At 33.2% G+C, this 12,782-nt stretch overlaps 1 protein-coding gene across 1 annotated transcript in view; it reads left to right on the top strand.

The window, feature by feature from the left end:
* Positions 1–3,486: 3,486 nt before the first annotated feature.
* The window catches only part of LOC142351119 (S-adenosyl-L-methionine-dependent tRNA 4-demethylwyosine synthase TYW1-like), a 40,508-nt gene continuing 31,212 nt past the window's right edge, over positions 3,487–12,782 (top strand). Inside the window, exons 1-2 of the mRNA XM_075403211.1 lie at positions 3,487–3,665; positions 7,557–7,708. Of these exons, the coding sequence (XP_075259326.1) occupies positions 3,571–3,665; positions 7,557–7,708 (247 nt within the window). The 5' untranslated portion in view covers positions 3,487–3,570. The remainder of the gene's footprint in view (positions 3,666–7,556; positions 7,709–12,782) is intronic.

The raw sequence follows: 12,782 nt of genomic DNA, 5'->3' as shown, positions 1-12,782 counted from the left end.
AAATTCGTCACATGTATTAAACCGGTGTCTACAATTTTAGGATGTATCAGTTGGCCTAAAACCTTATTGCTCAAATTTTATTATTTGCATCATAAAACCCAATTGAGAGACCTAATTGTTCTTGTGAGCTGTGATATGGGTAGTTGTAAAATGGCTAAGCGTTTTCTCGATGCCCAACAAGTATTTCTGTACTTAAGCAGTAATAAGGTAGGCTTTAATTCTGGGGCTGGTAATTACCTCTTTTATTAACTGTCGACAAGTAACGGTGTGGATAGTTTTTACAAGGGTTGCGATCAGGAATGACACTCTTGTCACTTTTGTCCACGCCGACTGAAAAGCTGGCATAGTTGTTAATTGTAACGGATATTCGTAACCTGAGACAAAATTGCACACCCGCTTTTAAGATAAGGGTAATAAGCGTGTTTTGATGTCCTTTACAACGAATTTAAATATTTTCTTTCAAGTTTAAAAATATCAGTCACAATTAAGGACGATGCCCATTTTTGAGGAAGCGTGGACAAAGTGAAAAAAGTTTGTCTTACGTCCGGAACCCATTTTCACAATTCCCCATACCGTCACTTTTCCATGGTTACTAACCCCGGTAATTAACAACCCCTAAACGAATTCAATATTAATTGGCGATTAATTACTGAAAGTTTCCTTTGGAGAACTAATTTTGCATCGAGGAAACAAATAGCAGTTTTCAACTACTCATATCACGGCTCAAAAGAACAGTTATTTCCTTGAATTGGGTCTCAAACAATTAATAGCAAATTTTAAGCAACAAGGTTTTAGGCTAAACGAATACTCGGAATTGTAGACAACGGTTAATACAGAAGACGAATTTACTAATTTTTCCGTCTTTTGTCCTCTGAACTTATAAACTTCTGGGGGTGTTCGAAGGAGTTACGAAATCTTGTCACTGTCGTTCACTCTAACTCAAAATCAGGCAACCTGGATAATTGTGACAGATAGTTTTAACCTTGAAGCAAATTTGCAAACAATTTTTTAAGATTACATTTATAAGCGTTTTTGAATATTCGTGACAGCAAATTTAATTAATTTTTCGGCCTACTTATGAACCACGCTTTCTTTGAGCCAGTGTGACCGACAGCTACAAGATATCGTCACGCCCTTGTCATTTGTCCACACCGTCACTTGTGCAAGGTTACCGCGGTTTTTTTACAGCCCCAAAATGAAACCAAACTTAAATGGTAATTACATAATTTTTCCTTGCAAAGCTTATTCTTTGAGAAAACAGTTTCCAGTTTTGCTATCTGCGATATCACGGCCAACAAAAGTAATTAAGTCTCTAAAATGGGGTCAAGTAAAGTTTTATTAGAAAAGTACAAATTTGATGCTTTTTCCGTCACTTCTGTCCACTTTGATTTAGCTTATTGCCTTTTCACAGTGAACAAGAAGATCAAAATAGCTTCAAAATTAAACAATGGCATTTTTTGCAACGTTGGAAGGTTTTCTTTTGGTATTATTGGCATTTTTGTTGTGAAAATTAAAGTCAAGCTAATTTGTTAAACAGAATCCGGGGACTCTTTATTTTTAATTCCGCGTCAGCAATTCCAGGCGGCCATTATTGCGCTCCTAATTTTTCACAATTCAAAGAGTTTGAATTGCCTTGGGGCGCTTTTTCTGTTTTTTAAGATCTATTCACACATTTTCATGATTTTTCAATTGGAGTAGGGATTTTGGTCACGCCGAAACAGGAAGTGGAGTGAAAAAGCGAGTGGTTTTGCGGCGGAAAATTTTTTCGACTGGTTTTTTGTTCACATGGGGCAATTTTTGTTTTGATTTTTTACTGTTTTTTTCAATTTTTGGATCGGATTTTTTTTTCTAAATGGTTTTCACAATTAATTCATAGTTCATTCTAGACCTAGTTTTTTGTTTGAAACAAATTGCTATTTCTCGATAATGGTTTTTTGTTCACATGCGGCATTTGTTTTTTTACTTCGTCTAACAGATTCTTGTTTCGTCTTACCGTGACTTCTTGGAATTGACTTTTTCAATGACTTCAGTGACTTCTACTGCTTTTTGCAGTTAAAATTTGTGTTCGTGACGTCATTTCTGCTTTTAGGTCAATTGCGTGACTTAACTCACCAAAAAAGACTTCTGAACTCACTTATGGAACTTTAAATTTTATGAACATTTACTAATTAATGGTAAATAGTCTGCATCTAAGTAGTGCCAAACTATATGTCCTAATTTCTAAGTAATAGAGTCTTGAGTTTTTATATCGAAAAACTCAAGACTCTATTAATTTTGAAAAAGCTCCATTAGGGCTTTTTCCTTGTTGAACAAATGTCTCATAAAAATGACAGTCCGAATCTAAACTAAAAGTCTAGTGGTCTATTAAAAAGCTGGTGTTTGATCTGTCAATCTTATTTCTTTAGTTGTTTCAATTCATGGTAGGCCACAAGCGTCTATCGCGGCTATTTTCTGCCAATCTGCCGGCTATGTTTTAATTTTACTTGCAGATTATGTTTATGACCCCATTATCAACTGTCAAATAGCAGAATTTTAACATCGTCATAATTTTTAAACATCGTTATCAGTTGTTTTTTTTTATTACAGATCAGTCTTGAGCTCGTGGGTTTTTATCAGGTAATCTACCGGTGTGTGTTTTTCAAGAAGTTTGAAGTTTTTCTTTCGGTTGATAAAGCGTTGCTTGAGACCATGATCATACTCTTCGTTTCGATCGTAGTTGACGTATTTATTTCGCAAAATTATCTTGCATTTTGACCGCAAAATAGTGATTCATTTTCACTCACGCTGTTGACCATAGACATCGTCTATAAAAAATTTGGTTCTGATTCTCTGAAATTATTTCTCTAAATGAATATTTTGGTTTTGATTCTCTTGTCCAATCAGTTGTGAAAATCCATTTGATTTTCTCATCCAATATTTTTGTTATTTTTGTTGCTTTTTTTCCATGTTAATTTAATCATCCCATATGGAAGAGGGATGTCGAATGGTCTGAAAAGCAAGAATTTCTTAAAAAGAGATACTTTCTTTGAGCTAGTATTTTCTATAATGTCATTAACAAAGAGTCTGTTAGAATTGTTGACTGGCTTATCATGAAGTAAGTAGACAGATTTTTAAAATAGAGGTTGCAGTTTACTTCAAGGGTTTTCGTATTTCAATTATAAATTCGATGATTTATTCTAACGTATTTGATATAGAGGGAATTGTTGCGCAACTTATGTGCACAACATATAAAATTATAGAGAATCTGATGCATCTCTCTTTGGCTAGCTTTGTAGCATATTTGAGTTTTGGTGGGCGAGCATGAGACAAGTGTGCTCGTGCCAGTCTGTGCGCGGCACAAGAATTTGCAACATCAGGAGTGAAATTGTAACTAAATTAGGTCGATCATTAGCAAGAGAGCTGATATGAAACCTCCGATTGGGATTAAAAACGGGGAAAACACAAAACCAAGTCAAGCTGTCTAAAAAAACTGAAATCTGAAACAGGAAGAAGAGGTAAGTGGTGAGAGTGACTGTTTAATTCAGAATGCGAAATGGACTGATGAATTGTTGCTCCGACTGATTTGTTGAGATGAAGTTGGACTGGAAAGTTGTCGGACCAGTTGCAACTGTAGCTGGAGTGTCCTTTCTGACTGGAGCTGCGCTTTACCACACTTTACATCACAGGCATATTTGATTCCTTTTCAATATTTGTAAAATATGCATGAACTTCTGGTGATTTCTGGTGGTTATGCTGGTAAGAAACTTATTGTTAAATAATTAAACGGCCCTTTTTTATCAAAATAGTCAGTCAAATGATGATTAATTTGTGTATCTCAATTTTATTCGGTGGTCTCAGATATTGATAATTTTGCAACAATGTAGCTATTATTCGTTCGTAATTTTTTGAAGAATTTTTCTGCTATTCCATATGAATTATTTTTTAATGATTTATTCAAAATTTATCTAACCCTTGAGTATTTTTTTTGAGCCAAGTCTGGTTGTGACTTTTTTTGTTTTGGAAACATTTCGAACGAAAAGTTGCAATGATAGTCTTGATTGTGATGTTAGCAAAGTTCGTTTCGTTTTTAAATTGTCATCTTAGCATGGAACCTCAGTTCTCATACCCGTCATACAAGAAACACTAAGGTACCCATTTTTCTACTCCTTCACTTCCTCAAGCTTAAGCTAGTCTCTCAAGACAAAGCTAGCTAAAACAGAATCCAACTGTGTTTGAGAGCGATTCACTCGACGTAAGTCGGTTGTTTGGTCTTGTAGAGCTGCTACCGTCTATGTTTTTACTTGACTTTCACGCGTTTCTTAAACACGAATAGCGAACGTAGGTGTAGACGTACTCTCAAATTTTTAATTTACAATTGAATTTCATTTTTAAAAGATTCATTTTACAACAAAAAATATAGGATGCTATGCAAAAAGAACGCGTTTAGTGTCTCTGCCAACTGACAAATTTTCGGAGGAATGTGGTTATCATTTTTCCCGAAGTTTGAGTCGAAATTGGATATACATGTTCGGTGTTTGTCGAGCCTTTTTTACCCGTAACCGGAGTAATATTAAAAGTTGTGACAAAAATGAATAGTTTGTCGGCTTAATCCAAATTTTTTAGTTTCGATTATCGGTAGATATTTGATACTTGTTAGAATATCGATCAAACTATAGTCTTAAACTTAGTGAGAATTAGAAAGAAAGTTTGACTTACCAGATTAGAAAGACAAGCAATATGACTTCGATCAAAGAAATTTTATAAATGAATCGTCAAGAAATGGTGCTTAGAATCAATATTCGGTTCAAATTGGTGAATCTAGATAACTATTATTAGAGTTAGATTAATTGATGTAAAATCTTCCCAGCATGTATTAAATGATGATGATATCTCCGGAAGTGTGAATGAATTCTTAGAAAAGTGCAAATGCATTCCACTTATGGTTCCCTTTGCGACTGATTTGCAGAAGCAAACCATATTGGGTAACCTTTGCGACCCCAACAATAAATCACGGTGCTAAGATTAGTTTTGTATCTTGACTTTTTCACACTGATAATGGGTATATATACAGCTGATTTTTGAGTCCTTTTCATCCCCAAATTCAAATCACCATCTTGATCTAATAATCAGATCTCTCCTGTAAATCTCTAAATTCTACTGTAAAATATCATTTTGTTATTCTCTCATTTTTGAGAAATTAATCCTTTTACTTAGTTAAAAACGCTTTTTATTCCGCTTGCGAAAGTCCATAACCCAACAATACTAAATTCGAACAATTTTTGAGCGTCGATTGCAAAATCGTTCGTTTTTTTGTTCAAAGAACTACTTTTTGACTGCACAGTTGACAACGTTGACGATTTTTGAGGCACTGAAGTCCTCGTGCTTCTCATTTGTGAAAGTCTTGCATTTGCTTCTAAGTTGAACTACGTGCTTTAGTTATTTATTCTGAGGAGATAGCGAATTTTCACTGATTTCAAGTCTTTTTGTCTTAAATATTAAAACGCGTGTTTTACTGACAAACAACACGGCTCCCATGAACAAAAACGCTTGGGCAACTTACGCCCACTCACGCATCACAAATGCGATTTTCAATACCGTCCTACGAATGTGAATATGTGGAATGATAAAAATAATGATGCACCGCACTTCCCTACCGGTACTACAGGTAACGTTTTTATCTTCAATTTTTCAAAATCGACTTTTGGCATTTCTATTGAATTTGTATTTTCTTGAAGCTGTTCAAAAGTCAAATTTGTTTTTATTTTGTTAATTAAGTGCTCAAAATTGATTGTTCTCAGGAAATTGAATTTCAACCTGCAACTTTTCGTCATGTTTTTTGATATTTTTTCTCGTTTTCTTTTTCTCTTTTGAGAGCAAAACTGGTTTTTGCTTATTGAAGGGTATATTGTAGGGATATATTATTGTAAATAATTCTTGGTTGTACCTGATTGTATTAAAGATAATTAGATCAAAATATGATAACATGTCTTTGCATAATTAGTTCCATCTGTTTTTTTTTTGGTAATTAAGAATGTATCTGAGTTCGCAGTTAGTTTTTCTGGTACTGCATATTTGCTTTCAATTTTTAAAGTCAATGCTGGAGAAAAAACAAATATTTTTTGCTGCAATTTTTCACAATTGAATTTCAATGTAGAATTAAGTTCCAATTACAAGAAATTGTAGGATGCTACGCTTAGAAATTTTTTTACTGACTTGAACATGACTTCTGTACGATTGACTTTTTCCGAAGCTTTTCCTATCTGTAATCAGAGTTGTCTGATAAGTTATCAAAATGTTGACTATATTTATCGGTTCAGTGTGATTTTTTTTTAAATTTGCCCCATTCTTGATGGATTTTTAATATTTTTCCAAACAGACGAATGGAATTTATTTGTTGAAACTTAGTTTATTTACTGCTTTTCTTGCATGCCATTTGTCAAAAAAAGATACATTTGCTTCCAATTTTAACTACGTGCAGCAGTTAATTAATCTACGAGGTTGGGATTTTTACTGACTCTAAGGTTTTTGTTATTTGTTTAGCCGCAATCATCAAAACCGCTGGTTTCGATATGTCGAAAAATCTAGACTTACACGAACTGACGCACGTCGGCAGCCCTGCGATTGATCACTGACATCACAAATGCGAACCATATTACCATACCAAATAGGGAATTGCAAAAAAATACCGAATGACAAAATTAATGATGTAACGCACTGCCCTATCTGTACTTGCAGTATAGTCTGGAGTTGAAGTTTCTGAATTTCAGTTTTTGAATTCTTTTCTTTTTGACGTATCCGTGGTATTTGTTTTTGATTGCGGAAGTTAAAATGTCAAATTTGTTCTTTTTTTCGCACAATTGTTCATTGTATTGAAGGTAATTAGATCAAAATCAGATTACATTGTGATGATTGGAACTTTTTTACATTTTTTTTGAGGTGATGGGCTTGGAAAATGTTAGTGCCCAAATCTGATAATGAAAATCAACGAGTTTTTAAGTTCGTAATTTTTTGAGATGTTGTTTTCCTGGTCAAAATTGTGTCCTCTTTTGCTATTTTAGAAGGGCAATTACTTGTGATTATCAACGAAATGAACAGGTTTTTAAATGAAATATTTTGATGAAGTAAAAATTATGAAACTTTTTTTTCGTTTAGCATATTTGTCGTAAATTTTGTTTTTTTTCTTGGTTAGATAATCGGGTTCATCTGTTAATTGGTAAGTTTCGTTTTTGTTTGTTATGGTTTTTTTAGTTGCAAACGCGCTTGGAAATACAAGTCTCATCAATTGAAAAACTATATCATTTCCTGGATTTTGACGTTAATAATTATCGTTTTTTTGTCTCTATTTGTCCTTTTGTACTTTGCAGTTTTTCAACAGTTTTTCAGCAACTTAAAAATATATATGCAGTGTAAATCTATATGCTTTTACGGATATGCATACGCCATTGTAAATAACGTTGAATATAAATTGTTGTCGTAAATCAACTGTGAATTCCGGGCTGTTTGTCCTATTTTAGTGTCTTGGTTTTTGAGGAATTTTATCTAATATGTAATTTTAAAAAGGAATCAAAATTTACCAGATTTATTTCCCAAACATTCGCACTTGCAAATGGACATTCAAGTAACGAGGAGGACAGCTCTGTGGAAATTTTCATCATGTACGCAACAGTCGAGGGAACATCACAAAAATTTGCTACTCAACTGAAAGAATATTTAGAGAACGTCACTCGAGGTTTGTAGCTCATGCCTTAAAAGTTACCTGAAAAGCCATGACTTTTGATTTGCAGGCGTTTCATGTAAAAATCTGGGTTCTTGAAATTAGTTATTAACAAGGAGGCTCGGTAATGTGCGTTCGCACATAAAGTTCCGACCCCGCTCATCCGCATTTTTGGCATAAATACCTACCAAATGAGGAGCAGATAAAAAACCCCAAAAATTTAAGTATTCAAAAACATGTGTATGAACAAAAAGGTCGTATCCAACGCAGATAACTCAGTGGATTAAAAATGCCGCGTTAGATTGATCAGATCAGCCATTATTAAGAAAGCAAGTCAAGACGAACAACAGAAACAAACAACAATAACAACAAGCATTAATTACATCCAAAGTTTTATGTCCATTTTTTAAAAAAAGAATTATTAACAAGGTCAAAATAGCGTCAGAAAAAAATGAAACTAAATAGAACATTTTGTACTTCACTAGAGAAATTTGGGACCACTCCATAAAAAGGCTCGGTAACAATTAGACAAAAAAGTTAAAAAAAACAGCATAAACAGCAAAGTTTTAAACACAATTGGCTTAAATTTTTAAAATCAATGAGTTTCAAAGTGATGAAAACCATTAGATAGTAAATGAAAGCATCCAACATGTTTATTATCACTTACGCCTCTACAAGAGGGCTTTGAGAAGTCTTCGATCAATTATTTATGCGGTTACAAATAGAGACAAACAAAAATTCAATTAAAACGAGAAAACGTTGTCGAAGCCGTAAAGTCATATTTTGACTCTCAAAATATATTCAATTGAGCCTTCCTCGAACGCCAATAATGTGGTATGCGAGCTCTCTTTAATAGGAATAGGTAAAAAGTAGACCAAAAAGAGAAAAAAGGGCAAAATTAAGTAATAGTTTTGTATTTTTCGAAAACAATTATTTTCAAAGTCATGAAAGCCATTAGCTACAAAATGATATAACTAAATCGGTTCGTTTATTCGTCCAAAGGAAGCTCTTGAGATCTTTAATTTTTCAGAATTTGTATTACGTCTACAAAAGAGTATCAAAAATCAAAAATTAGTTTTTTTTGGGAAAAAACCTCTGTCGATGCCAGTATATTTAAAACGAAATCATGAAAAACTTTAGAGTTTACACAATTGCACCTTCCTTGGACAATAATGTCATATCGGAACGGTAATAAACCAGACGACAAAAAGAACAAAAATTAAAGAATGGTTTTTTATTTTTGGAAACAATTGTTTTCAAAGTCATGAAAGCCATCAGCTATCTAATCCAATTAGAATATAGGCTCGTTTGTTCATCCATAGAAAGCCAATGAGATCCAAGATGTCAAAATCCAGGAAATTTCTTACGATTACGAAGGCAAAGTAAAAACGATAGTCAAAGACAAATGAAAAAATTCAATTAAGTTCTTCGAGAAAGGGGTGTCCAAGCCGTCAAAACCATAATCCTTGCCTTCTAAGATTTTATTGTATATAAAATTGTGTATATTTATATATGTGAACTTTCGATAATGTGAGCATGTGACAAAACGAGAAACAAACGTGAAAAATGGGCCGATGCCTAAAAATTTTAAAAAAAATTGAAATATAGTATTATCAAAGCGCTCAAAAAAGTACCAACACTACAATAGGCTTTCAAACTAGATACATTAATTTGGAGCTGCTTGTGAAACCAATGGAACCTATCGACACTGAACTTTGATTTGAATTGCTCTTTCTTTAATTAACATTAAAAATTCGAAAACTTTTTTTAAAAAAAGACCGACTGATTACAGTCCGAAGTACTTTTGGATTGCAACAATCCAAGTTTAAACCAAAACCAGACTTGCTATTAATGTTCGTTCTTTAACGAAACGCCCAATTGTTTTGAATATTCTAGATCTAGATAATTTGTTAGTTATAAGATCAAAAATAAATGCTGCGTTTTTGCTAATCATAGAGTTAAGGTAGCAAAAAGCTGGAAAATATTTAATTCCAGAATACTCTCAATGGACATGAAAGTAGGGCTATCTCCCTTTGTAGTTTACAAAGATTGTTTTAGTTGTTTTTGGGTGTGTACTTCCTGCATGTTTAATCAAAGTGGACAAAACATGCTTATTTCGGGCAAGTTTTGATGAAAAAGGCTGAACTGTTAAATATTTACCCAAAATTTTGGCCAAAGAAATCAAATCAAAATAGTCAACAATACTTTGTTTTCTTTAAAAGTAACATCAACAGTTTTTTTAAACAATTTTTACATTTTTTAGCAAAATTAACGAAATTTTAGGCAAAAATTCCGGAAAATGTTAACAAAAAAAACGCAAATCGGTCTAATATTCACAAAACTTTAAACCACGATAACTAGACAACGAAGTTCAAAAAAGTTTTTATTCCATATTCTACCCTGGACGGGCTTTTTAATGATACCACTCACATCTCTCTACGATGAATATATCGACTGGTCAAAATGGTCTGAACCAAAAAAAAGCAGTCAGTATATAGTTCCTCCCCTATCAAGAGGGGTCGGAAATAAATGATAGAGCAATAAATAATCATAACCGGCCATTGTTTCAAGACTGATCGATTTATATTTCGAATTAATAATAAGATGGCTCGTGCGAGTCTGTGCCTTGCACGGTATGTTCCAACATACTTCTCAAGATTTCAAAAACCACCATTCTTTTCTGTCAGAGAAACCGCCCGGAGTATCCGAACGCAACTTATATGCATTTCAGAAAATTGCTTGAACTGTTTAAAGCAAAAATATGCGGTTTTTTTGGCGGCGAAAAACGAAACTTCTAGCTTATTCTAGAAAGATATGTTAAGTACAATGTGAAAGACACTGGCAAGCCATATATACACGCACACACACACACACACACTCAGACACACACACACAATACACACAAATACTATCACCGACACGCAAAAGTAAAACATTTCCTTTGTGGCATCTGATCTTTACTCTAGGCTCGTCACCGTTCATTTAGGTACTCTGTTTTTTCTACAAAGAGTACCTCTACAAAGATCATTAGTCTAGGCTCGTCACCGTTCATTTAGGTACTCTTTGTTTTTTCTACGCGTGGTTCTGAATCAATACTATCGGTAATTTTAATTTTGGCTTTAAACTCGAAAATGTATTTTTGTTGTAGTTTTTTGAAAAAACAGTTTGTCTTTTGTTTTTTCATGATCATAATCGGGCAATCAATTTTTTACGTCCTCCTAGATGTGTTTTCAGCAGAATTAAAGAAAGTTTTGGTTTTGGACAAACTAACCGGAATTGGCAGCAGTTTTTAAGTAATTTTTCTAATGTTTTGTGAATTCTAACTGCTCTTGTACTCTTCCTTTATTTGTGCCTAACGTGTAAAGAACTCAACTCCAGGTGACTAACTCTTTTTCTCTCTCCTAAAGAAATATATCAGACACACAATAAAAACACCGAAACCCAGAACTAAAACTTTTTGGCATCCGATCTTAACTCAAAATTTGTGAACGTTCGTCTTGATCGTTGTTTTTGGAAAACTAGATGTGGACTGCTTGAGTCTGTTTTAATGGTAATGATAAAATAGTCACTAAATTTTGAAATGGACTTTTTAAATTTGTTTGAGAAAATACACATTTAAATACGGAATTTGTACATTTTAAATATTTTTCTAATGATTCGTGATTTCTGACATTTGTTGCACTCTGCCTCTATTGGTGTCTAACTTTTAATGGAACTAAATCTCTCAGACCAACTCTTTTTCTCTCCGGCACACAAACATACTACACACAATAAACTCACACATTCATATATTTATATACACCTACACAAGCGCTTTATATACACCGACAGCCGCACAAATACAATCGCCGTTTGGAATTTTTGGCGTATGATCTTTTCGCAATTTTCTTCAACGTTCGTTTATGTTTTGATTGCTTTTTCTGGAAGAGTAGGTATAGAATTCTGGAGGCCATTGTATTTGTAATCATAAAATTGACTCATAAAAATTTCAACTTCTTGAATGTTTCGAAATCTTTTTTGATGTTCCATCAGCATAAGCGGGGAATTAGTTTCTTAAAATCTCACAGATGTGTTCACAGCTGAATTTAGTAGGCATATTTTTGGTTTTTGAATAAACTTAAAACCCTAATTTGTTGCAAATTCTTGGCAGTTTTTCTAATCTAATATTTCTGAATTTTGCTTTCTGCCTCTATTTGTGTCACATATAAACAAACGTTTAAAGCTTTCCTTAACGTCTCTTATTTAGTGGCGTTGAGGAATTTAGGCTACAGCTATATATTACGTTTGGCCCTATCCATCTTTTAAGTCAAGAGTATTTTTAAGGAAATAGGAAGTTTTAATAAATTATATGAAATGACGTTGGTTTTTCAAAAAAAAAATTGGTTTTTCATGGAGTTTCAAAATCAATTAACTATTTAGTTTTTCATTTTCTAGGAACGACCAAAGGCTAGTAAAGATCAGTTCTCTACATTTCGCTACATTTTTCTACTTGAGAGCTCTAGAAATCTCCTGAAGTCTTCGATTTTCCAAAAAAAAAATAATTTTTACACAAAAAATGGTTAGTATAATAGTGTTTAACCAGCAGAAAACAGTGAGATAGATTTTAGAAAATCTTTTTAAACAGATAGTTTTTTGGAAATTTTCGGCCAAATAATTTTAATTTTTTTTTTGAAGATTGAAATTGTAAAGTGTTACTGGTGACAAATTTGAATTTAACCTAACTAATTTTACAACAAATTTCTCCGTTTGTTTCTATTTTAAATTTCAACGGGATCCGTAACCCCGCCCCTTGAGCGAAAACTGAAAATTCGATTGAAGAAATAAAATGCCAGCCTCGCATATATATTTCCCCTTTTTGGAAAATGTTGAAACAATAATTTCGTTGTTTCGTTGACCTGAACCAGAAAATTGTAAGTAAATTTCTACTGTTGCCCAATTTTCTAATATCAACATTAAGTTTGAGTAGAATAATTCTGAGGCAACTGGTCCGCTAATGGTCACATTGTGCCTTGTTTTTAAAAAAGTGATTTCCGTTCTCAAAAACAGTAGCAGGTGTGATTATCAGTAGATTGAATATAAATTGTTTGTG

Source organism: Convolutriloba macropyga, chromosome 12 (assembly GCF_964194025.1).
Source record: "Convolutriloba macropyga chromosome 12, txConMacr16.3, whole genome shotgun sequence".
Classification (NCBI taxonomy): domain Eukaryota; kingdom Metazoa; phylum Xenacoelomorpha; order Acoela; family Convolutidae; genus Convolutriloba; species Convolutriloba macropyga.
This window is presented reverse-complemented; position numbering and strand designations above follow the sequence as displayed.